Source organism: Molothrus aeneus, chromosome 15 (genome assembly GCF_037042795.1).
Source record: "Molothrus aeneus isolate 106 chromosome 15, BPBGC_Maene_1.0, whole genome shotgun sequence".
NCBI lineage: Eukaryota > Metazoa > Chordata > Aves > Passeriformes > Icteridae > Molothrus > Molothrus aeneus.
Window position 1 is genome coordinate 5,762,751 of NC_089660.1, and position 24,224 is coordinate 5,786,974.

Sequence of the window (24,224 nt, forward strand, 5' to 3'; positions counted from 1 at the left end):
ATCTGTGGCTGACAACACAGCCTAGGTGGCCTCTCATGCTCCCTTCAGACCCACTGTTCTCAGTGTCCTGATCTTTAGAGGAACAGAAAGTAGGATGGGACAGAATTTTCACTTTCAGCTCTTGCAGATGGCCCATAACAGTCTTATAGAGAGCACGGAGCTCTCCTTATAGGAAGACAGGAGGAACTCCACCCAGTTATCTCCAACCCCTTCAGGGGAAGTTTGTGGCATGGCAGCCTCTGCCTTGCACTTAGAGCTATGTTCCTTCACTTTCCACTGAAATGGCTTTTTGCACGTTTGTAGAACCATTTAACATGAAATATATACTTAATAATACGGTAGCACAAAGAGGCACTGAATAGGGCAAGCATACAGAAGAGATGGCAGTAGCCTCTGCAATATTGTGTCCACTGGGTCCCTTTTCCATGAAATCCTAGCCCAGCTTCCATTTGCTTGGGCTCACTCAGTACAAACCTCTTCAGAGAGTGTCCAGTCACAGAGCTCTGCCCTCCCAGTGCCACCACAGCTCACAGTGACCGTGCTGCTGCAGGCAGCTGAATGCAGGGATGCTCATCCCTCTGCAGCCCCTGGCAGCGCTGACATCCAAGCCCTGCAGCACACAGAAGTGGCTCCAGCCTCTGCACACTCATTGCCATGCAGCAGGACCCCCAGATCCCATCTGGATGGACATATGTGCATGTGTGCACATCCCCACTGCTGGAGACGTCCCTGAGCAGCCGTAACGCTCGAGTGGGTGGTTTGAGTTTGGGGCAACAGAGGATTTTTCTCCCATTAAATAAATAAAAGACGTTCAGAGCAACTTGGGATAAAGCCATTCTAATCCTTTTATTCTTTCCAAAAGGAAAATTATTCCATATTCAGGGCACTGTGCAAACAATTAATTAGCCTAACGCAAATGAAAGGCCTAATTGCTCAGCATTACTGTGCTCATTGGCAGCCAGGCATGACCAAAGAATAGGTACTGTTTTATCAGGGATAAAGAACAACTTCCCAGCTTTTAGGGCTTTTTTGATATTTCAGCATCTAGCAGAATGATTTTTTTTTTTTTTTGAATGATGGTGTAATTCTCACTTCCACATGCAAAAAAGCTGGCAGTATTTGGAGACATCTGAATGAGCTGCTATCCAATTAAAAAAGGAAAGAGACTCAGCTGGCATGAAGTGACCTGGCTGAAGGGAAGTCGATAAAGCTGTAACTTGCCTGAGCTGAATGACACTGTGGTGTCTCCAGCTGGAGACTTCACTGACAGAAGTGCTGCAGCATTAAGGAAAAAATGTATTTTTTAAGGCATGCACCTAAAATTAAAGTACAATCATCCTTAATGCAGCTCCCTTTTCAATGATCTGTTGTTACCAGATGGAAAAGTGCTCTAAATAGATGCAGATGAATTTGTTCACTGTGGATAGGATCATGAGGGATCAGGTTACAGGAGCTTTAAAAAACTGAACTGTTATCATTAATGCATCTCTCACAACAAGGAGATAGAAAGCAGATGCTGACTGGGTATTGACCTAGCCTGAGGAGTATGGGTCCAATAATTCTTCCTTTAGGCAGCTGATTCTCATGGGAAAGTCCCCAAATATTCAGCTGTAATGCCATTATCTGCCTTGTGCAGAGACTGGCAACCAGAGACTCTTCTTTAAAAGCAATCTGGGTGAATTCTGCTCCCATTCACGCTTGCACACCCCCATGGAAGGCACTACAGAGGGCTTCTCAGCAAGGTGGATTTTTGGTGTTTGGGGTGAGGGATTACAAAAAGAAAGGTGCTTACAATATAGAATAGTACCAGCATGTGAAAAAGGTAAGAACAAATAAAACAGATTCATGGGTGAAGGTCACACACACAATGTGAAACAAAGAAGTAAAAGTTTGAGGACCTTCCTGAAACCATTTCAGGTCTGTACCTGTTTGTATAAGCAGCTGGGAACAATTATTAGATGCTGTTGAAGACTGTGAGACCAAAAAAAAAAAGATCCAAAGATGTCCTAGCAGGAATGGTCCTTCAGATGACTGAATATCCCAATAACCTCTGTCAGGCTGATTAACAACATTCTGCTGAGCTCAATGCAGCTGCTACATAACCTTAGAGAGACAGGTACTCCTCACTTGTAAAACAGAAAATTCCAGCAGAACAAGGTTTTCTTTTCAATTTATTTTGCAAATCTACCAATTCCTTTTATGAAAGTATGAAATCCTATGTGGTTACATTAAACAGTTACATTACAATCCAGGTAATACAAATAATCACTACAAAGTTAGTTTTAGGTACTCTTGGATAACAAGTAGATTTTCTATTTTTTAAAATAAGTCACAGAGATAGAATAGCCTTCTGATTGTCAGAGACTTTAGTTTAAAGCAAGGAAACCACTATAGATTCTCCTCATCCTACAAAAAGTTAAGAGAGAAACACTTTCCATGTTAATTTTCAATTAGATTCATCAAAGACATTAAGTGCACGCATCTGCTCTCAGGGTAACAAGAATAGTTCACAAGTTGTTTGGAAACTGGTGTCAAATTTCATTCTCTGGATATCACTTTTACCATTTAACATCACCTTCGTCCTTGCTTTCAGATACATAAAAATCCTGTAAAATGCACAGAGCTCCAAATCCTCTCTAATTGAATTCAGTGGGAGTAGGATCAGTTCCTCCATTCAGAAGGTACTCCTGATATACTGAAATCCTTATAAAACAACCTCCTTCCCAGGAATGAAATTCATGTAAGGAATAAAATACTGTAGTAATTCAGGAAAACCCTCAGCTGTGCTATCCAACAATTGACTCAGCAACTGCATTTCTGAGGACCTTTATGCATGGTCACTCTTTCCTCTCAACCAGCAACAGGATGTATGAAGACACCAGGTGACTGCTCAGTCAGAACTTGGAGCTGTGTAAATAAAGTATAAAAATCAAAAAAGAGATCAAATCAGTCTTGAAACAGCTCTCCTGTCACTCATCTGACACACCTCCAGTGTCATTCTGCTGCCACTTCTGATGTGACATCTGTCAATCATAACTGCTTCTTAGCAAGCAATTAAACAGTTTAGATTTTGTAGTGGCATCTCTCACTGTGTGTGTATTTAGGGGTAACACATCCATATGTTGCACATTATGCAACAGTTCCAGAGAAGCAAGGAGAGCTGTTTATAGGGAAATAAGGCAGGTGCAGGTACATTCTGATGGCCTGTGGCACAAAGGAGATTAAAGCAAATAATTTTCTCTTGTAGCCTTCACCTCTTTCAACCAGTGGGTTGTAAACTCTCAAATCTCCCCTCACACATGTGCAACAAACCTGCAGAACCCATTGTAGCACAGAAGTGAAGCCAGCAGCTTTCTTCTTCTAATAGAAATACATATTTATCCACAGAGTATCTTTTAACACTGATAATCTCAAAAAAGAAGCCAGACAGGTTACACAAAACTATACAAAATTTTCACCTGGACATAAAGTGCCATCAAACTATGGAAGCAAAAAAAGAAGTCACTGTTGAGGCAGCTACTCAGGTTTATTCTCCTGAAACAGACAAAGTTTGCTACAGTCTTGGAAATGGCACCAAGCGGGTGGGAATGTTGCTGTGATAAAGGCTAGCAATTTCCTTCCTGACTAACACTACTCTTACCTGACAGGCCAAAGGCAACTAGGGTGGTTTAACTGGTAGCTGACTGCAGGAATTTCCCCAGAAGGGAGTTTAAAATGGTAATAGATGCTGTCATTTCCCTGTCTCTGATATGGTAACTATAATTCATTCAGCCCCTTCTTTCTGAGCATGCATTACCACAGACAGCCCCACCCTGCTATTACCACCGTGCCTGCTTGTTTTCCACCTCTACTCATGTAAATGTAATGTCAAATCCTCTTAAGAATCCTGAGCAGCCCTCCAGAATCACTTGTTCAACTGACATTTCTGTAATAATAAGGAAAGAAAAAAGAGTTGTGTGAAATTAAATGGCACTCCTGTTGCCAAGCTGTTAAAATTATATGGCAATATGCTTCCAGTAGTTGTAAGAAATTAATATGTGGAGTGCTTACAAGCTTTACATCTACTAAATCTCAACAGGATATAAAATGCTATTAAAGTGATACAAATGTTAAGGAGAAAAAAAAACAGCACCAAAGAGTGGAAGAAGGAAGTAGATTCTTGTCCTCACTCTGATTCCTGGAGGCTGAGGAAGCCAGGTGGGAGATCCCTGGTGAAGGACTTGTGCACATATGCCAGCAGCTGCAGCTCCCTTCTGCCACCTCTGCAGCACACAGGCTGGGCCCTACCAGTGAGTCACTCCCCTCCTGCAAACAGTGGCTGGCAAACAGCTCAGCCAGCTCCCACTCCCTCTGCCACTGCCTTCTGACAGCACCAGCCAGAGCAGAGCCACTCAGTGTCACTGCTTTTCACCTGCTTTATTATAATGCTGTTCAGGAAGATGTGCCTGAGACACCTGTCTGTAGACGATGAATTCATTTCTCAGTTTTGCCACGATGTGATTACTGTCATCCTTTCCTCACCACAACATCAAATACAATATAAAACTTTGGATTTTCTATAGTGAGTGAAATCAGCATAATGAAAAGCCAGGCAGTGCCAGAAGTGCTGTCACTGCTGCGTTCTGTGGGACAGGACCAGGGTAAGGCGCTTTGGCAATCAGCACCACATTTAAACAACAAGCTTTTAAAATACCCACAAATTTCCTGCAGATGCACAGAAAACTCGAGACCTCCTGGTTGTTCTTTAAGCTGCTTTGAAGCTACAACAATTCATTTAATCCAGCAGCAGATCCTGGCACTATCCTTTTCTAAGTACAGTACATTTTGATAGCAACACAAGCATGTGACACAAAACAGATTTGTTCAATCTCACCGTGGTTCTGATGGGCTACACACACCAAGAGGCAACTCAAAAAGAGCACAGAACTCAATTCATCAGGATAACACCACCGACTCAAGGGAATTTCAGCTCAACTTTGTGAATAAAGAAGGAGCTCACAAAGGAAAAGTTCTTATTGCAAGTTGTACTGCTCAGCTTGGTCACTTCTCACACAGATCTGAAGTATCAAAAGCTACCAAGGAGCCAAGGACAAAGAATTCCTGTTTTATAACTATTTTAAATATAGCAAGCCTGCTTTAAAAAGAAAAGCCCCCTCACAATATTCTAAACGGCCTTTTTGAGCAGACTGGAATTGTTAAATCAACACAGACAGAAAATACACACTTCAAACCACTTCTGGCACCTCGCAATTTGGAAAACTCTTGTGCACACGGGATGAGGCAGCTTGTTTGCAGACCCTTTTCTCACAGAGCCCTTGGATGGCCCGAGCTGTGGCTCAGCAGGTGCCCTCCTCAGCAGGCACAGAGTGGCAGCTGCCGTGGGACACGGTGTCGATGCCGTGGCCCTGGCCCTGGGGGTGGATGGACACCTGCACGGCGATCTCCTGGCCCTGCTCGCTCAGGGAGCCGTCGTCCGAGTCGCCGGCCGGGGAATGGCTGCGCTTGACGGGGGCGCTGCCGGGGAACAGCGCGGCCGGCGCCCCGCAGCCCGGGGGCTGCTTCTCCTCCCTGCCCACCTCGTCGGGGTCGTCCACCCGCACGGCCTCGAAGATCTCCTCCATGAAGGCCCTGCAGTTCAGGATCAGAGGAGGGAGGGGAATGCTCCTGGCGAGCTCTTCGATGTAGCGAGCGAACTCCATGGTCTTAAACTGAGTGACTTTGGCCAGCTCGAGCGTTTTGGCGGATGTGATGATGGGGATGCGCTTGGCTATCTCGAAAGCTTTCTGCAGCTTCTCGGCCCCTTCCGTGCGGAAGAACTCGTTGATGGCCTTCTCCGTCTTGCGGAGGTGGCTGCTCATCATGCACAGGCGGGTGATGTTCAAAATGAGCGTGATGGCAAAGGCAACGAGGCACACGATCATGTAGTAGATGCTCATGTCCCCTGAGGTGAAGATAACCCTCAGGGTGACTGTGTAGTACAAGGTCTCGTTCTGATTAATGCCTGCACACGTGTACCGGCCCCGGTCGGCAAAGCTGACCTTTGTGATGTTGAGGGAATTATCAGCAATCCTCCACCGGTCATCTGCAGAGGGGCAAGAAATAAACAGAGCTTGTGAAACAAAAACCGCAGGGTAAACATCATCAGGAGTCAAAGCTTGGCAGTGAGCAGCCACCTCCGCACAGTAAAAGTACACCAAGGACTGAAATGTCCTTTTCATGCCTGTGACACAGAAAGCCATAACCCACTTACCCCTCAGACTGCTTAATGGTAAATTATTCTGCATGCTTGCTACACTACTTTTACTTCCTTCTCTCATCTGCACTTTCCAGTGTGCTTCTGGTTCTTTCTGATAGGGATCCTAATTCTTAACTAGGGCTTCTCACCCTGTGTTAAAAGACTGTCCTCTATAAAGTCCAATTTTCCATACATTTAGAGTCAAAAGTCAAGCGACCCATGAAAAAGATCAGTCTGTAAATGGCTCTGTTGGCAAAAGAACCCAGAATTTTCTTGAGACAGTATTCTGCTGAGCATGCAGTGCTGACATGCAAAACCCAAGTAAAAGAGAAATCAATACAAGAAGCTTTATACAGCATTTGCTGTGCATTTATAACTTAGGGGGAAAACTGTTTTCATAACTCATTCCTTCTAATTACTCTGCTTTGAACTGTTTTCATAACTTATTCTTCTAATTACTCTACTTTGAACTAATCTCCAGATGGCATTATAACTACAAAAAGGTTACTGAATACTTAAGGCAGAAAGATGGCCTCCAACAAGATCCTATCAATTAGTTCAATGACCTTCATTAATACTAATAAAGAAAAACACATGTATCTCTAAAGCATTTTTTTAAATTCAAACATGCAGGGATAGAACTACAAGAGCCAATGGCTAGGAAAATATATTCCCCTTCAGTTCAAAAGGGTTAAATAGCATGAATTCCATCGTTGGCCAACACATCTTGTGTTACTTTCCACAGTCTCACTGGTGCATAAACCAAAAAATAAATGTACTAAGTATGTTTTAAAACATATCCTGTAACAAAATTAAAGCACCAACTGCCAGCTCAAAAGGTTGCAAGTTGTGGAGAACTGTGTTTAACTCACGCATTTGGAAAAATATCATTTCAATCAGAGCAATAATAGATAAACTCATCAGTTAGTATTGGGTAAGATGAAGGCTCATTTCTTCTGTACAGAACACTGGGATGACTCTTGAACAACATCATTCTGTAGGGCACCAAAGCAGGATGGAGCAGAAGTACTCAGGTGTAATTCCCATGCAACATTTCAGAGGGCAAAGGACTTTGTTTTGCTCTCTTCTTGTCTTCCAATTGTATTAACAGGAGGATAGGAAGAGAAAATGATAATAAAGTCCCAGGGTTTTCCAATACTGTTTAAAAGGAGAATAATGATGGCTAGAAAACAGCAGGAAAACTCACCTTCATCTTTCTGTTCAAGCAGGTGTCCTCTGGAGTTATACCAAAGGATATGTTCATACTGGCTGATGTTCAGTTTACATTCAATTAAAATACTGCTCCCCTCTTTGGCTATGATATCATGGTGTGCTGGAGAACTTATTAAAGATTGAGACACTGCATGAAGTGATGCATTGAAAGACCTAAAAGCAACTGTCCTGTTAAAAGCTACATTTTCCACTGTGAATCCAGCTGAAAGACCAGCACTAACAGTCAAAATTAACAGGCAATAGCTGAGCTTCATGGAAAGTGAGTGAAAATTCTTCTTTCATTTAATTTGGAGAAATGAGGTCATATGATATTAAGCTGTCTGTATTGCTCTGAGATAGGAGAGGAGCTCTTGATTTGTTCTGTGATGGAAAATGCCTGGGGTCCAAGTGCACTTTCAAGACCATCAATATTTGAAGTGGAAACTGGAAGTAAAACTGGAAAAAAAAAGGCAATAAGTTTATTAATGACCACAAGGCTACCATGTATTCAAATTTAATTTCCAATAAACAGATTTCAAATATCATAACATAAACTGTCAGCTGAGAGGTTCCAAATCAGAGCTTTGCTCAGAACACAGTGATAAAATGAGGGTAAGAAGGCATTAGCACAACCTCCAGTCCACTAGATGTTCATCTTCCCAACCAAATAAATAATCTCTGGAACAATAATCATTAAGGGGAAAAAGGTTTTACAAAAGAACAAATTGTTCAGACTACTCGAAATGCACAATTATCTTTAAAAGTGGGTTCTGCATTTGTAACCAGAGAAAAAGTGCTTTCTTAATAGAGGAAGAAAAGCAAGAAAGAGGATGTAATATCTGCCTGCCTCTCCACCAATATCAAAGTGCTTTTAAGCCCTGGTTTTCTAAAGCCAGTCTTTCATTTACTACCCAAAGAAAAACCAAAGTGCACACACACATATCTGATTTTTGGCATTTACATCTACTTACTTGATTTTAGGGGCACAATTGATATTAGATGTCTAAATATTATATAATATGGTTTAATTACTTGGGAAAAGTCTCTTGGTTGTTATCTACAGCCAGAAGAGGAAGTCCCTTTCTGAACAGCAGGACACTGATGTCTACACATATTTCCTTTTTTGCAATATCTCTTGTTGCTGCTGCATTTTCTAAGTCTGCTCCTTGTTATTCTTGTTTGTTTTACAATGAGCTCCTGTTGAAAATCTTTTAGTTTATGCTGCTTCATCTCAGCAGTCATATATTCTTCATTGTCTTCTCCACCCAAACTTCATAGAAATGTGAAAAATTGTTTTGTCTAGGGACAGATACTCTTCAAATTAATGTGCACAAAAGATATTTTAAGACATTAGGATACAACAAATTTTCTGTGTTTTGCACACAAGCCAGAATAAAACCAACTTGTAACAAAATGAGATGACACTGATAAAAGACAATCTGTAATCAATTTTCCTGGAAGCCCGATTCAAGAAAATTTCTAATCCAATATGTGCTCCCTGAAGTTATGACTCCATCCAGACAGATCCAGAGCCTCAAAAAAACATTTATGAAGTACAGAAGCCACAGCTCAAATATTATCCTAAAAAATATCTCACTTCATGTCATTGACTGAGTGACTTCAAATTTATCATCTTTTCTTCTACAAATAACAGATGTTAGTGGAAGGGAATTTCATAAATATCACAACACAAAGGGACCCATTTACTTAATAAATAATGCAGACACTTTTCATCCTTCTAGAATTACCAGTTAACACTATCTAAAGCACTTCTGAAAAATAATGTAACATGCATAAAACCAGGTGATTTCTAGCAATTGTCTTTCATCAGAGACAAACCAAGCATACTCAAAAGGGGGAATTCTGCTGATGCTATCCATACTGGGAATTTTTTTCAGTGAAAGTTGATTTGTCGAAGGTCAAACCAGATTCCAGACTTGACATCTGGAAATGAGAAATGTGTTGACATCTCTGATGAGAAATGTGTTATCTGACCCATTTCCATTTCTGTTGTGGCTATTGCCAAAGCCAGTTTAACAAAGAAGGCAAAGAAGACAGCTGTGTCCAACTCTCCTTCAAGCTTGACTAACCAACTCACCCACTGAATCCTGCAAGAGAAACTGGAAAACAGGCTCCCTACTTGTTTCTCTGTAAACAGCAATCCCTTCATCTGCCTTCTTTTTTTTTTTTTTTTAATCATTGGCCCCACTCTGTTTTCTATCATGCCTCTTGTCCTTTCATTTAAGATGAGACTAGTGCAGAGAACTCAATTATACCATTGTGCTGGAGGAGCTACTTTCCCACAGCTAAACAGTTAAAACCACTACCAAGGCCTCTTTTATTCCTGTTTTTCACCAGCTACACTTTAGGGAAAGCATTACTGAGTCCTGCTGCCTCTGAAGAAGAGCATCACATCCACAGCAACAGCACAGGTCTGAAAAAAAAATACTAAGGCTGCTGTTGATCAGCAACTATTCTTCTGTTTGAAGGAGTGGTTTTAACCTTCCATTTTTAGACCTCTGGTATTTGCAGAGTGTTTCAGAGCCTGCAAAAGGCTGCTGACACTGACCTGCTTGTTTTGGCAACCTTACGCAACCCCACACGGACAGGCTGTGGACTGGAGTGGTTTGTGGACCACTGACAACATCACCCTATGACCCAGCTGCCTTCAGCTAAAAATGCACTTTTGCATGCATCAGACTTGACCTCACAGTGCCTGATGCAATTAAAACAGATCACAGATCTGCAGCAAACACAAACCCTCATCTTCACCCTTGAATCACGGGCACATTATAACTTCCAGTCTTCTAAAACAATAACAACCCAACTGATACTTTAGATTTATTAGAGAATAATCCCAGTGCCTCTTGTACTTTGCCTGTGCAATTGTAATTTTAAATTATTAGATTTGAATTGTTAAGGTTTCCAAGCGTCTCTGACGTCTGTTCCTAAATGACATTAGGAATCTCACTCATTTATTTAACACAAGAAATACTCAGCAACATTTTCCCTCATAAGAATAATTATCTTCAGTAATTGCATATGCTCTCCACTATCCTTGCACTGAGCCTGCATAATGCATAAACCATTGGTGATGGGTCATTTAATTTTACTATTAAATTCTTCGAGGTCTGATTTATTAGAAATTGTTTGTCTTTTGGAAAAGCCATTATTGCTAAGCAGACAATGATCTCTCACTAGCGAGTGCTGGGAACAATAAAATGATTTGCAAAATCCGTATTCTTCATGCACTGCACTTATGCAAAACAGCTGCTAAAGGACCCAAAAAGGATAAAGTGTGATCAGTGCCAACATCACAATTCTTCAACAAAGTGTTAAGCTCAATCAAGATGAAATGTGCCAGAATAGAAAGTGGCTATTTTACAACTGAACCTGAAGCTGAACTCAACACATTTAACCTTTATTAAACCATAAGTTGTAACAACAAATAGCAGTGGAAAGATAAAAATCTGTGATGCATGTGCTTGTATGAGTCATCCTTGGCTCCTACCCTGAAGAAGTGTATTTGTGTCTAACTTAGAGCACTCTAAGTAGTCCCACCGAGGTCAGTGGAAGCACTGATAGTACTTAAAATTACACACATTTATATGGCACTGCAAAATTGGGGCCCAAGAGGTTGCAAGTTATATGGTTTTACATCCACTGCTTGTAACATCACTTCATACCTGGAGTAACGTGAGGCAATAAACCGAGACACACCTGACAGAGCACAGGCTGCTGATGTCTTGCAGAAATACCATTTGCAAGCCCCCTCTGACCCTCTGTCAAAGAGAGAGACGCATCAGGGAGACGCATTTGGCAGAGCCCTGCAGACAGGAACTCTTGGGAAGTTTATGAACACAGCCAGCACGGTGTTGACAAGAGCCGTGTTGACAAGAGCCTGTTGCTGCAGGGGAATGGCAGCACCACGGCCCAAAAACCAACCTAAGGGGCAAACCCACAGCACCCCAGGGCCAGCCTCACTGCTGCTTGATGGGATTTGTTGTTTTCCCGTGCACATCCTTTGGCTGCCTGACAGGACACAGTGTTTTGCGCTGCTTATCCCTTGGCTGTCTGTCACAGGCTAACTTGCCAGGACACAGCATTAGCTGTGCGCCAAAATAGGTTTTTTGTCCTGTCAGCGAAAAACGACCAGGCACAAAGTTTCACTTAACATCACCCTGTCCTCACAGCCCCAGTTCACTCGTGGAAAAGCCCTGGTGCCAGCTGGCGGTGGCAGTGGGACACAGGACATGCGACATGACCGCACTGCAGCCGAGGGCACCGGGACACGGGGGTGACATCACGCGGGCTGGTGTCACTGGGGCATGACATCACGCCAGAAACACAAACAGAATATTCTGAGCTGGAAGAAAACCACAAGGATCATCCAGTCCAACTCCTGGCCCTGCTCAGGACACCCCAACAGTCCCAGCCCGTGCTGGGCAGCGCTGTCCAAACGCCCCTGGAGCTCGGGCAGCCTCGGGCCCTGCCCATGCCTTGGGGAGCCTGGGCAGCGCCCAGCACGCTCTGGGGGAAGAACCCTTCCCTGATACCCAACCTAAACCTCCCCTGACACAGCTCCAGCCGTTCCCCGGGTGCTGTCACTGTCACACAGAGCAGGGATCCGAGCTGTCCCTCCGCTGTCCCTCGGGAGGAGCTGCAGACCCCGATGAGCTCTGCCCTCGGTCTCCCCGTTCTCCGGCCTGACCAGACGAAGTGACCTCAGCCGCTCCTCCTGTGGCTTCCCCTCGAGGCCCTCCGCCGCCTTCGCTGCCCTCCAAAACTGCCCCTACTGCCCCAATTTCCACGCCAAAACAGCGAGGCGGGACATGGCTCCGCAGCCTCCCCCTCCGTCGCTGCCCTCCGACCCCGACCTTGCCCGGTGAACCTGGCGGTAGCGCCGCTCTCACCGGGACGAGGCTGCCCGGCCCGGCCTGGCCCGTCCCGCAGCTCCGCCGCCGCCGCCGGCCCCGCCGCCCGGACGCGCTTCCCCGAGCCGAGGCCGCTTCCGGGGCAGCGCCGGGGCCGCTCTGCGCCGGCCTCGCTGCTCTCGGTCCGCCCGGAGCCGCGGGGGCCGCGCCGACCGCCGACGGTGAGGGACGGCACCGGGTCCGGGGCTCTGCGGGGCACAGCGAGCCCCGCGGGGAAACGGGCGTTGGGGACTGCTGCGGGGCAGGCGGGGCCACGGCGGGGTGGTGCGGGCACCTGGCGGGCTCCTTGTGCGGCAGAGCCCCACGGGGAGGCACAGGGATCGCGCGGTGCCATATGGAGCAGCCCCGTGTGGCGGTGAAGGGACTATGGGGGTCTCCCGGGGAAGCGGAGGCACAGGGAGGCCTCCGGGGCTGTGGGGTGAGGAGGGTGCTGGGGGTGACCCGGGGGTCCGGGCAGATGGGGTGACCCGGAGCTGTCGCTTTGTTTGAGGCCATCGCAGCCCCGTGGCGGGGGCAGCTGCCCCGATTGCATCAGGGAGCAGGGGACACAGCAGTGTCACCCCGCTGTGATCCCGGGGGGGTCTCGGCTTGTCCCTGCCTGGCCCCGCAAGGCACTTGAACCGCAGGTGCTGCCGGAGGAGCCCGGACAGGTGACACTTGGGCCCCGCTCCCGGCTCCCCGACCCCGCTCCGCGGGGCTGGGGCGGCTGCTGGGGCGGCTGGAGCTCAGCGCAGCTCCTGGGGGTGTTCGTGCTCATGCCCAGGTACCGGAGTGACCCAGCCGCTGCCTCCCTGCCTGCTCAGCTCTCTGACTGCTGCCCCCATTTGTCTCCTACACGCCTCAAGCCATCCCAGCCATCCCAAGCAATGGGAGTTTTCACTTTTATTTCGGTGGGACATGTATTTATTTAATTATCTGAGTCCCTTTTGTACCTTCATTTGTTTTTTAGAGTTAGCAAACTGGTTTATTTTGCTATGGAGAGGGTGTGTCAGTTAGATAAAGCCACGTGTCCCTGTGGGACTTTAAACTTCCAAGTATGCTATTTTTGAGTCAGACGTAATTTGGTGTACACACATGTGGGTACATGTGGCAACACTGTTGTGTTTATTATTTAAAACACCAACGTGATGCTCTTGAACTAATGTCAAAGTGCGAGGGAGGGATTATTTTATTTGCTTTGCTTTCTGTGGATGTTTGTAGTCATGTCTGAGGAAGACAGGGGTGAAAATCTGAAAGATGAAACCTCTTACAAAGCTGAAAATGAACAGAAGACAGAGGAACTTGGCTGCTCTGAGAGCAGTGAAGGGAGACAGCAAGAGACTGTGCCTGTGACTAGAAAAAGACCTGAACCCAAGCCCCCAAGCCAGCCTGCTGCCACAGAAAAGCCTACAGGTGAAACCATCAAGGTAAGTTCCTGTGCTTGCTCAGAAAGATGGGATTTCACATTTCATGGCTTTGAGCACAGAAGAACTCTGAGCATAAGCCCCACTCCTTTCTGAAAATTCACATTGCTGTTCTCTGAAATGAAAAAGCTGCACAAAAGTCACAAGTCACAGTCTGCTTGTGTTCCTTTCCTCACCATAATGCCCGCATCAGTCTTCTGTTTTTCTTCATTAAAGGTCTCAGATCCTCCTGCAGTTCAGACAGGGTGGGGCTACTGGGGAAGCTGGGGGAAATCTCTTCTGTCAACTGCATCTGCTACCGTAGCTACTGTAGGTAAGGCTCTTTCTGGTATTTGATAAATATTTTAATCATGTTTTGTGTCTCAAGCTGGTGCTTTAGAACTTGTTTCTGGAGAAGAGGATTTCAGTTATAGCAGCCATTATTGGAAAAATGTCAAGAGAATTGTTCAAGTAATGGGAAAAGCTTGTACCAAAAGGTACAGTGATATTAAGGAGATATGCACAGCCAGAATTACTTTCAGGTTTTTAAGGCGTTTGTGTAATTTTCACTTGGTATTTTAAACTAGTATTCTGCCAGTATTTACAACTTTATTTAAAAGCTAAGATGAAACCTTGGTTCATTACAGTGGTAGGTGAGGTGGATAGAAGGAGGTTTTTATGCTGGTTAAACTGTTTTGAACAGAAGGAATCCAGAATAATAAAAAAGAATATGCAGCTCTAATCCTGTTTCTGTTCTGATTTCCGTCTTCTCTAGGTCAAGGTATTTCAAATGTCATAGAAAAAGCAGAAACAACCCTTGGGATCCCCAGTCCTAGTGAAATCTCGTCAGAGTCTAAAGATGGTGCAAGAGGTCAGTTTTGTACTGCAGAAGAACAACCCTGCAATGTTTTTCACAACATAATGAGCCCCAAAATAACATCACCTTACTCTGCACCTTGCGCCTTGAGACTGATAATAAAATCATTTAAATTATACTCTCTTGCTTAGTTCTGCTAGCTCTGAAAAGTAGGGAGGAACATAATCTGAATTGTAGGCTTGCTCCTAGCTGATATTTGGTGTCTGTTGATTTTCTCCACTCTGTGGCTGACAGGATCTTTTTTCTTTGGAAGTCAGGAAGTTAATTTTCTGCCTTCTAATGCAGGAAGTGAGAATCCTGCTGCCAGCAACGCTGATGCAGCTGATGATGGCAGCTCCTTCCCTATTGCTGGGGCTCTTGAAGTTTTATCAACCATCTCTACTGCTGTCCAAAGCACAGTGAGTGAGTTGGGAATGCAGGAGAAAATGGGTTTAAGGGAGCTTTGGGGTTTTGGCCTTTGATCTGAAACATTGTAAGAAGAAACTTAATTTTGACATTTGTGGGATGCATGGTGATAAACTCTTCCAACCTTCAGAAAATCATTATCTTGGGCTTGTTTCTAACTGGCACCTCATGTGAAAGATGTTATGAATTTTGATAGTTCTGTATTGAATGTTGGTACATAACAAAAAAATCCTAATGGTGGATTGTGCAGAGCGTGCATTTCTGTGCATGTCACCTCTGTACTCTGTCATCTCTGCCTTTCCTTTGGAGTAGTCAGCTAAATGCAGGGTCAGACTCATTCCTGGAGTATTTCCACTGATTTCCACAGAACTAGAGATGAAATTCATTCTCCTCTTCAAAAAACCTATGTGAAACTAGCGCGGTTCGCTTGGAAATCAGCTTACTCCTGTGACCAGGAGAAATGCACTTCAAAGGAAGCCATTACCCTTAGAAACTGCTTTTGTGATCTGCTGTCTTGTCAATTTGCCTGGGAATCTGAAAGAGCTGCAGATGGAAAGCTGGCTTCTGTTTTTTGCTTTTAAGGCTCAAACAAAAGTTAGCAGTCAAAATCCACAGGTCTGGTGTTTTCTCATTGGAAGGATGAGAACTGAATTCTGTAATGTGCTGAGACCCAGCTTGTTCACAAACTAAAAAAATGTATTTCCCATCAGATTGCTGCAGCTGTCTGGGTGCTGTAATAAGCTGTTGGGTGATAATGTGTTGTGGCTCTTTCCATGTCCTGCTGCTCTCTTTGTGATGATTAGGGTTGAATTTAGGGTGACAAGGACCAATTTGGCTTTTATGTGAGTGCACAGTGTAAGATTGCTGATAAAACCCTCCCAATTCAATTTCTTCCATTGGGTAATTTTCTCTGAGTTTTATGTGCTGTCTTTATCCAAATCTGTTTCCTAGGGTAAAAGTGTTATTAGTGGAGGTCTGGATGCCTTGGAATTCATTGGCAAAAAGACAATGGATGTAATAGCTGAGGGTGACCCTGGATTCAAAAAAACAAAGGGCCTCATAAACAGAACCTCTACATTATCTCAGGTACAGCACTTCCCTATCAGCACCTCATTGGTTTCTCTCATCCCTTCTCCCTTCTTTTGTGGTCCTATCATTAAGCAACCATTTTTTGCTATTGAGCCAAAAGCCTTCTCCTCCTGTATTCTCTATCTCCTGGCACTGTCACGAGGCCTCTGCTTTTCTTTTTCAGGTCTTAAGAGAAGCAAAGGAGAAAGAAGAGCAGCAGACAGCTACCGAGGTTACCATGGCTACTGAGAAGAAAGCCCATTATGGGTTACTGTTTGATGAGTTTCAGGGTCTTTCGCATCTGGAGGCCTTAGAGATGCTTTCCAGAGAGAGTGAATCAAAGGTAATGGCCTTGAGCATTTTGCTTTCTATTTTGAGTTCAGCTGAGCAGGGGAAAAAAAGATTAGAAATATATGTATATACATGTAAAATCAAGTGCTCAGAACTTGCAGTAAAATGATTACAGAACTTTACTTTGATCCTTGCATTAGGATCTGCTGTTTACCTTGGGAGCAGTTTGTCCTGTCCTCAGCTCCTAAAGCCATTCCCAGCCTCAGTTCCTGCAGTTCAGTTCCTCCAACTTCTCACAAGTTACTCTCCTCACACCTGCTGCTTTGCTACCTTGGCCTGTATTTTCCATCTTGTTGGATGGATTTATTGATTCTCTCTTTGGCTGTGCTGCCCTTAACCAGGTGAAAGCAGTTTTGAATGCCCTCTCTGGAGAGAAGTTGGACACACTGAAGGAGGAAATGGAACAACTCAAAGAAGCATTTTCTTTGCCTGAATTCTTTGAAGAAGAAGAGGAAGAAAAGAAGGGTAAGAAAGCCCCATGTTCTGAGAAGAGAAGCTGGTCCTAGTGCAGAACCAGCCAGCCCTGATCAGTGGCAATGGGCATGATGCCAAATTTAAATTATTCTTTAGCTGGATGTTTAATCCTAAAGCCATCTCTGTCCAAGGGCATGACAGGTAGCAACACCCTTCACCTCTGAGAAGCTGTGCAAGTAATTCTGTAGCAGGAATGATTTCTTGCCAGAGCAGGGTTAGAGTTGTTTGACTCATGGGCAGTTCATACAACTGACCCTGAGCCAAGATGCTAATTCAGAGAGAAAGTGGATTTTCTTGACCAGGAGGGGAAAATTGTGAACAGAGTTGTCCAAGATGTGGGAGAGCAAAAGCCTTTTTATTTGTTTTTTAAATGAGAGTTAGCCACACAGAGCAAAAGATTCAGAGGTACCTTCGCACACAAGAGCCCTGATTCTTGACAATTACATGGATTTAAATGTAAATTTCTTGCATTGCTTTTACTTAAATGCTCATCAGGGAGGGCTTACACACCTGCACTTGCTATCATTCAACATTTAATGTATCTTTTATATTTGCACATAATGGATCTCACATCTGCTATGCCATATATAATAGGAGAACCATAGGCTCTAAGTGATATTTCAGACTCTCTAAGGTGATGTGCAAGTTAGTGTGTTATAAAAGGCTGCCTGTAAAAAAAAAAAAAATAAAGAAAAGGAGTTACCTTAGCTACAAAGCCAGAATTGAGAAAGCAGGAACTAACCTTCAGGCACTGATGTCTCCACCTTTGCAGAACTTAACTTAGAAATTGTATTTGAAAAGACTGAGTTTGATGCATTCTTGCCTGAGGTGATGATTCACAGAGAAATTAGGGAAACAGTTGACAGACTTGTGCAGAACTAGCTGTGCATTGAAGTGCTGCTTATTCCTAAATCTGTCCTTTGTGTGGATTCTTTAACCTTTCCTGTCCTTTAGGAGATGAAGAGTTCACAAAAGAAGTAACAGAGTTGTTTTCAGAATTGCACATCTCCTCCACGCCAGACAAAGTGATCACGGTGAGTTATTTTCCATATTCTAAAAGCTGGAGGGTTTCCTCACAGGAATGGCTTCTCTTCACCTGCTTTGCTTGTGAAAATATCAAATGCATGAAAACAAGCCATATTTTAGATCTTTTGGCAATGGTAGGTGAAGGAGATGGGCCTTTAACTTTATGGGGCAGAATCATGTGAGCCTTCAGCCACCATGGTGAAAAACCCTACAGTCATGAACTGAAGGCCTGCTCTTGGTGCAAAGCACCTCATCTCATTTTACTGTCTTCAGGAGCTGGTGTGAGGAAGTTTCATCTTTTTTGCCATCATTTCACTACCCTTCAGATCCACCAAGTGGCAGCAGCATTCTGCAGAGATGGTTTTAAAGCACCTCTGATAGTTTGGTCTTGTTGGTAAACTCCAGCCCCTGGTGCTAGAGAAACAAATGCCCTCAACTGCATCAGTGCAGCCAAACTTCTGCAAAATCCTGAAGGAACTGGGATGATTTGTCCTAGTTCTTCTCAGAAGCTCAAAAGGAGTTGTAGCTGCTTCTTTCCTATGGAGAGGGCCAATACTCACTCCATTGTCTTGTGGTGTGCAGGGGGGCTTCATTCTAGTCATTAAATATTATGGCACATCTTGCTCCAGGTGAGGACATCTGCTCATGAGTGGATAGCACGATTCAACAGCAGTCTTCCTAAAGAGGAAAAAGAAAATGAAGAAAACCAAGAAGTAGAATCCAGAGATGGTGACCAGGATGCTAAGGAGTCAGTAGAGGTAACTGGGTAATCAAGGAAAAGAATATCTGCCTGCAGAGTGTTTATCTGGCTGCTCAGTTACAGTTGTGACTCACAGGGTTTATGTGTTTCTATCTCTGTGTGGGTTCTGAGGGCTGAAAGGGCAGTGATGATATGTTGTGTGATTGACTTGTTTTAAATAATAAAAGCTGCTAGTTTTTATGTGTAGTATGCAGAATTTTTGTCACTCTTGCAGGATATTCATGCATTTGCCATAAGAAGCCTGGCAGAACTGACAGCCTGTTCCATTGAAATGTTTCACAAAACTGCAGCTTTGTTGCTCTATGGTCAGAAACAGGAGGTGACAGCCACAGACAGAGCCAAGTCCCTGTCACAGTGAGTGCATCTCTCAGTAAATGGATAGCATAGAATTACTGATTAAACTGTCTGATAATTCTTTGGAAATCCATGCAATGCAGGGCTCTTAAATTCTGAATAGGTGTTTAAATTTGCGAATTGGGCAAATTGTGATGGTGGCATCATTGTCTTCCAACAGACCTGAGCTGTCTCTTTCCAGCTTAAAGACATTTCTTGATAAGAAAGAGGAAACTCTTCTTGAAAGCTTTCTGTAGCCTAGAAGAATATTTGCATTAAGCTTATGCTAGTCAGTAGGCAGAGATTTAAAACATGAAAAAACAAGTGCACAAAGTGACTCCTGATTTCCTCTTTGTTAATCATTTAGTATGCTTGGTACATGAGATGGCAAAATTACTGCACAGGAGACACTTGGCATGTGTCTGAAATGTGCAGTACTTTCTAATTCAGAAAATGACACTTGCCTGTAAAAAAAGGCAAGTTAGTACTGTTCCTTCTGGAATGGCTGTGTGTCCTCTGAGTGCTCTTTAAGATCTTCTGCTTTAATTATTTATTTCCCCATCTTTTCCCTCTCTTATTTTATTTGGGAAACTTCTCAATCTTCATACACCATTTGTATAAATTTTGGTTTAATTTAACTTGGTAAGCATAGAAATAAGGCATTTATGTTTTAGAGCTGAAAGAAACCTAATCTTGAGGGCTGTGTTTACCTCATTGTTTTCCCTGTCTTCTTCCTCAGATTGACTATCATGCTGTGTAAAGAACTGTCAGCTTTCTCTAAAGAGTTCACAACATGCTTAACAACTGCAGGGGTAAGAGTTACACCACACTTCTTAGGAATGAGATGTGTTTATTTGATAACAGCCTTGGGATCTTTGCCAGGAACTGCTTTTTGGTTTTTGCATGTTTACATGTGCAGTTTTTAACTTGTAAACTGATCTTTTAGGCCAGAGTTCCTCAAACTGTGGCATCTGAGCTTTTGAGAGCCTGGCACAGAGTGGGGGTAGGAATTGATGCTCACAGTGCTAAGGAGACAGAGGCAAATGAAATGTGAGCCTGTTGTGGATTTTTCAAAGCACTCAGGTGTCCCTGAAGATGTGTCATCATCTCTGTATTCCCCACTTGTCCTCAGTTCATTTGAAGATGTGATGTGTATTCATACCTGACCTGTGCTGGGCACATGCAAATTTCTTTGTTCTTATTTGCATGCTACAAAGCTGCTAAGCTTGTGGCTTAGCTTTCCTCTAGGTAAGGGAGCAGTGGTGGTTTTAAACTTACTGAGGGTTTAGCTTTATCTTGCTTGAAGAAATGTGATCAAATTTTCAATCAGGATAATATATGTCTGATCTCTGCAGGTCAAAGAGAAAGCAGATGTGCTTAATCCCTTAATCACTGGAGTGTTTTTGGAGGTCAGTTATGCTAACGTTAAAACTTTAAGCTAATACTTTAGAAATAGATGTGCTGGTTCTTCCTACTTTAGGATCCTTATGCATGCCAAGTTCTCTAACCCATGGTCTAAAATTGTGCTTACCTGTCTAATAACTTGAAAGTTTTGATAAATGTCTGTAGATTTGCACAAAAGATGAGTTACTTAGTGAGGAGTGAGTGTCAGCTCACAGTTAGGATGGGTCAGGAGACACATATTCAATTCAGCAGTCTGGATTTTTAGAATTTAAATGTCCAAAGTCAAATCTTAGACAAGTTCAGAAATTAGCATACAAGAGTCCTAACACTTCCTTACTGTTAAATTGGTTCTCAAGCTTTCAGAGCTCTGAGGTGTGGTAGGAAGGGGGTGTTTCATGTTCATGTGTTCTTCCTTCCTGCCACAGCATGCTGTGCTTCACTTAGAAATAAACTCTTTTCTTCTCTTACTGAGAACAGTATCCTGCATTTGGATTGGAACTGATCTTGTTTGGCAGTCTTTAAGCCATTTGCTTTTTTTTTGCCTACTGGCATAAAGCCCCTCAAAAACTTGACATAAAATTGATTTCTAGAATGAAGCCTTTAAAATCCAGCAAGCACTAGGCTTCAGTTTTTTCTGTGCAATAATCAATGCTGTTTGAAATGAGTACGTGGTGAGTAAAGCTGATTGGTAGCATGGCTATTCATGTGTGTATTTTGATTTCTTTTTCACAGGCTTCAAACAGTGCTTCCTATATCCAAGATGCCTTCCAACTCCTGCTGCCTGTGCTGCAGATTTCTCTTATTGAGGCTAGAACGGAACTATCACAGTAATAAAAATCCTTCTAATTAAGAACTTTTTGACCTTCCCAGTTCGTAGTTTTCATGCTGGAGAATGATGTAATGGCTCTTGTTAAAGGGAAAAAGATGAACTCTGCTCACTGCTGCTGCAAGAATGGTGATTAAGTGCAGTCTGGCAATGACAGCTCTTACAGCACACTGAGAGATGTGATTAGCATAGTCCAGGCTGGTGGACAACGTGACAGACTTAAAGTGCAGATTGCTTCTCTGTTTCATGGACTGTCTGTGTCTTTTCTCTGAAATCTCTCTGCTGTATGTGTTAACAAGCTCTTTGTGTTCACAGTCCAGAGAGCTTCTCCAGTGCTGAAGAGAAGAGTAGCAGCTGGCTAGTTAGTTAGCTAAAATCGTGGTGTGATTTTTAAGTCAGACATAATTGGGTTCCTGATAGCTCTGCATTCCTGTTGAAGTGAATATTAGATAGGAGGTGCAAGAAGAGGCAAATTTTTGTCATTATGAACCTTGCAGTTCCTAGACTGGGCAGAATAGAGCAGAGAGAATTCCTGATCAAGCTGTTGCTGGAGAGAAGCTCAGCTTCCCGAAGATGCCTGTACTGACTCAGGGATGTGGGACAGGGACTCTCACAAGGGGGCTGTTTCTCATTCTCTCATGCTTTGCTTGCTTCAGCACGAGCTGGGAAAATGCTGATCTGGCCCTGGGAATGCAGGTTCTTGGCTTTATAGCAATAAATGAGAACTGACTAAAAGGGATTGATCCATGTTTGGGCACTTTAATGAGAGAATTCAGCAGGAGGATTCCTGTTTTTCAGTGCAGCTTGACATGTCAGCCACAGACTGTTCACAGACTCACATACTGCTTGTCTTCTCTTTCTGTGGAAAAACACTATAGTGCAATGCTCCTTCTTGGAAGGTATTTATTAAAGTAGGGAGAGAGGCAGCAATTTGGTTCTGTTAGTAGGAGTCCTAATTTGCCTCAGAAGCTGCTCCACATATGGTATCTGTTTCTTTGTGCTGTGCAAGTTCCCTGCTTTGTTCCTTTATCTTTTGAGCTTGCCCATGGGGAGGCAGCAGCCTCTGTTGGAATCACAAGAGCAGAAATGCACAGCTAAAATGGAATTTCAAGAAGTCCATAATAGCTAATCAGAGGTGACTGAGTGTCACACCTGCCTCTGCACTTGCTCATTGGTAACAATGATGCTCAAATCCCCTTTTGAAAATCCTCTGGGTTTTAGCAGGTCTTGCACATCTCTGCTATACTGAACCCTTAGAACATTCCTCTGCTCTGGTTGTGCAGTAGAGAAGTGGTTTTTTTTTTTGTATTAGAATACCTTTTGGCTAATGTTCTGATTTTATATATATATGGAAAAACCCCTGCCTTAGTCATGGTTAGACTGATCAAATCTCAAAAGGGAAAGCTTTTTCTGGCATCTTAAAACTGGACTTGAAAGGAGGGTGTCCGGGGTAAAAAAATCTGCACTACAATAAAATCTGTATTTTTTTCTTCTTTTGGTTGATAGCATTATTAAATAAAGGATTTGTTTTGACAACTGTTTCAGTTAAAAGCTACCAAGGTAGCAGTGGGCACAAATGAAATAAAAGAACTGTGGGGTTTTTTTCTCAGCCCTGATTGTGTTTTTTGGGGCAGAGCTGGGTGCAGCTCTGGGGCCAGGACAGCTGGGATTTTTCTCATGGCAGGGAACAGTGCTCTGAACCCAGGCTGGGAGTGAGAGCTCCCACAGATGAGCTCCCAGTTCCTGTGTCAGTGCAAAAAGGCAGCTTTGCTCCTGCCAGAAAGCCAAAATGTACAGGAATGTCAGAAGAGAAGAAATTAAGGTAATGGAGTTTTATGAAGCAGCAGCTGCTTTTTTGCAGATAAATTCTACTGACCTGCAGTGCTTTAGTGTAGAGTAGTTTAATAATTAAAGGAAATGAGGTGATTTTTTTTTTAACATGCAGACAGTAATTCCTTCAGTCATGTGCCACCTGGATTTTGTTATAGCAGCCAATAATCAAACGTGCACCAGCTTTATTTGTGTGCCAGTGCAAGGACTGCAATAGACAGACAGCAAAAACAGTTCCACTGTTGCTGAAATCTTTCTACCCAAAGCATTCATCAGAATTTAGGATCCAACTGTCTGGAGGTCTTCCATCCAACTGTCTGCTTGGCCTTGCCATCTGTGTGAACCTAATGAGAGCTGACAGTAATTTGAACACTTCTGGTAGTGTCTGGGGAGGTGAGAGGTGGCTGAGAATAGATAAGAGTCAGCTAAGATGCTGGCAGTGACTTGGAGGGGGAAAAAAAAGCCTTCCACAACTATTTTCTTTCCTTGGGAGTTATTCTGTTAGTTGCAGCTGTAAAAGCTGCTTCCTGGCAGCTGCTGTGGAAAGGTTTAAAACACAAAAAAGGCTTGGGCTTCCCAGTAGGCATTGGGATGTGCTCCCAGGCCTTGCCAGCCACCTTCCCAGGGACTCCATTTCCATTATTAAAACACACATGGTCACTAGCAGGATGAGCAGTTGTCCTGGTTTGGAAGAAGCAGCAGCTGTGCTGCCACTGGTGGCCCTGACTAAAGGGACACCTGTCCCAGGTCACCCACAGCACAAATTAAAGGGTCTGACTCAGAGGCAGGAATAGGGGTCCTCTCGTGGCAGGAGGAGGAGGAGGAGAAGGGCTCTGGCATTTCCTTCTCAGGTGTGTTCATTGAATCCAAAATAAAGAGTGGTCTGTGATCTTGTGACCTAAGCAGAGATGGGTGTTCTGTAGTCCAAGGCTCCTTGGCACAGAGGACAGAAGTGGCCTGTTCTGTGCTAGTCCATGTTTTCTGGGAGTCTCCTGTGGCAGCACCTTGAGGTTACCATGCACTGGTGCTTTGGGTGCTGGCTGGCAGGCTGCTTTCCCTCCTTCAAGAGCAGCTCTGTGCCCTCTGCAGGGTGAGACCAGAGCCTGG

General features: G+C 43.8%; 2 protein-coding genes across 6 annotated transcripts; one reads left to right on the forward strand and one right to left on the reverse strand.

The window, feature by feature from the left end:
• Nucleotides 1–821: 821 nt before the first annotated feature.
• Nucleotides 822–12,420, reverse strand: MFAP3 (microfibril associated protein 3). 4 transcript variants are annotated; one of them, XM_066559896.1, is made up of 4 exons: nucleotides 12,325–12,361; nucleotides 11,134–11,229; nucleotides 7,443–7,903; nucleotides 822–6,082 (listed from the first exon to the last, which is right to left on the reverse strand). In XM_066559896.1, the coding sequence occupies exons 3-4, from the start codon at nucleotides 7,720–7,722 to the stop codon at nucleotides 5,337–5,339; spliced, it is 1,026 nt and encodes a 341-aa protein (XP_066415993.1). In that variant the 5' UTR covers nucleotides 7,723–7,903; nucleotides 11,134–11,229; nucleotides 12,325–12,361; the 3' UTR covers nucleotides 822–5,336. The 4 variants fall into 4 exon arrangements, with proteins under 4 accessions (XP_066415993.1, XP_066415991.1, XP_066415992.1 ...); XM_066559894.1 differs by lacking the exon at nucleotides 11,134–11,229 and having other exon boundaries at nucleotides 12,325–12,420; XM_066559895.1 differs by lacking the exon at nucleotides 11,134–11,229 and having other exon boundaries at nucleotides 12,361–12,419.
• On the forward strand, nucleotides 12,360–22,823 carry FAM114A2 (family with sequence similarity 114 member A2). Of its 2 annotated transcripts, none has more exons than XM_066559892.1 (14): nucleotides 12,360–12,542; nucleotides 13,582–13,787; nucleotides 14,001–14,097; nucleotides 14,539–14,634; nucleotides 14,926–15,038; nucleotides 15,997–16,131; nucleotides 16,298–16,456; nucleotides 16,806–16,929; nucleotides 17,893–17,972; nucleotides 18,594–18,722; nucleotides 18,939–19,078; nucleotides 19,797–19,869; nucleotides 20,413–20,466; nucleotides 21,194–22,823. In XM_066559892.1, the coding sequence occupies exons 2-14, from the start codon at nucleotides 13,584–13,586 to the stop codon at nucleotides 21,290–21,292; spliced, it is 1,503 nt and encodes a 500-aa protein (XP_066415989.1). In that variant the 5' UTR covers nucleotides 12,360–12,542; nucleotides 13,582–13,583; the 3' UTR covers nucleotides 21,293–22,823. The 2 variants fall into 2 exon arrangements, with proteins under 2 accessions (XP_066415989.1, XP_066415990.1); XM_066559893.1 differs by lacking the exon at nucleotides 12,360–12,542 and adding an exon at nucleotides 13,152–13,271.
• Nucleotides 22,824–24,224: the final 1,401 nt, after the last annotated feature.

Bases quoted from the DNA above. Each gene is read 5' to 3' on its own strand.
- MFAP3 (XM_066559894.1), bottom strand. From the start codon at position 7,722: ATGAAGCTCAGCTATTGCCTGTTAATTTTGACTGTTAGTGCTGGTCTT. The intron at 6,083-7,442 runs GTGAGTTTTCCT...GCCCCTCTGCAG, and splicing joins GCTTGAACAGAAAGATGAAG to ATGACCGGTGGAGGATTGCT.
- FAM114A2 (XM_066559892.1), top strand. From the start codon at position 13,584: ATGTCTGAGGAAGACAGGGGTGAAAATCTGAAAGATGAAACCTCTTAC. The intron at 14,098-14,538 runs GTAAGGCTCTTT...CGTCTTCTCTAG, and splicing joins TGCTACCGTAGCTACTGTAG to GTCAAGGTATTTCAAATGTC. The intron at 18,723-18,938 runs GTAACTGGGTAA...TCACTCTTGCAG, and splicing joins ATGCTAAGGAGTCAGTAGAG to GATATTCATGCATTTGCCAT.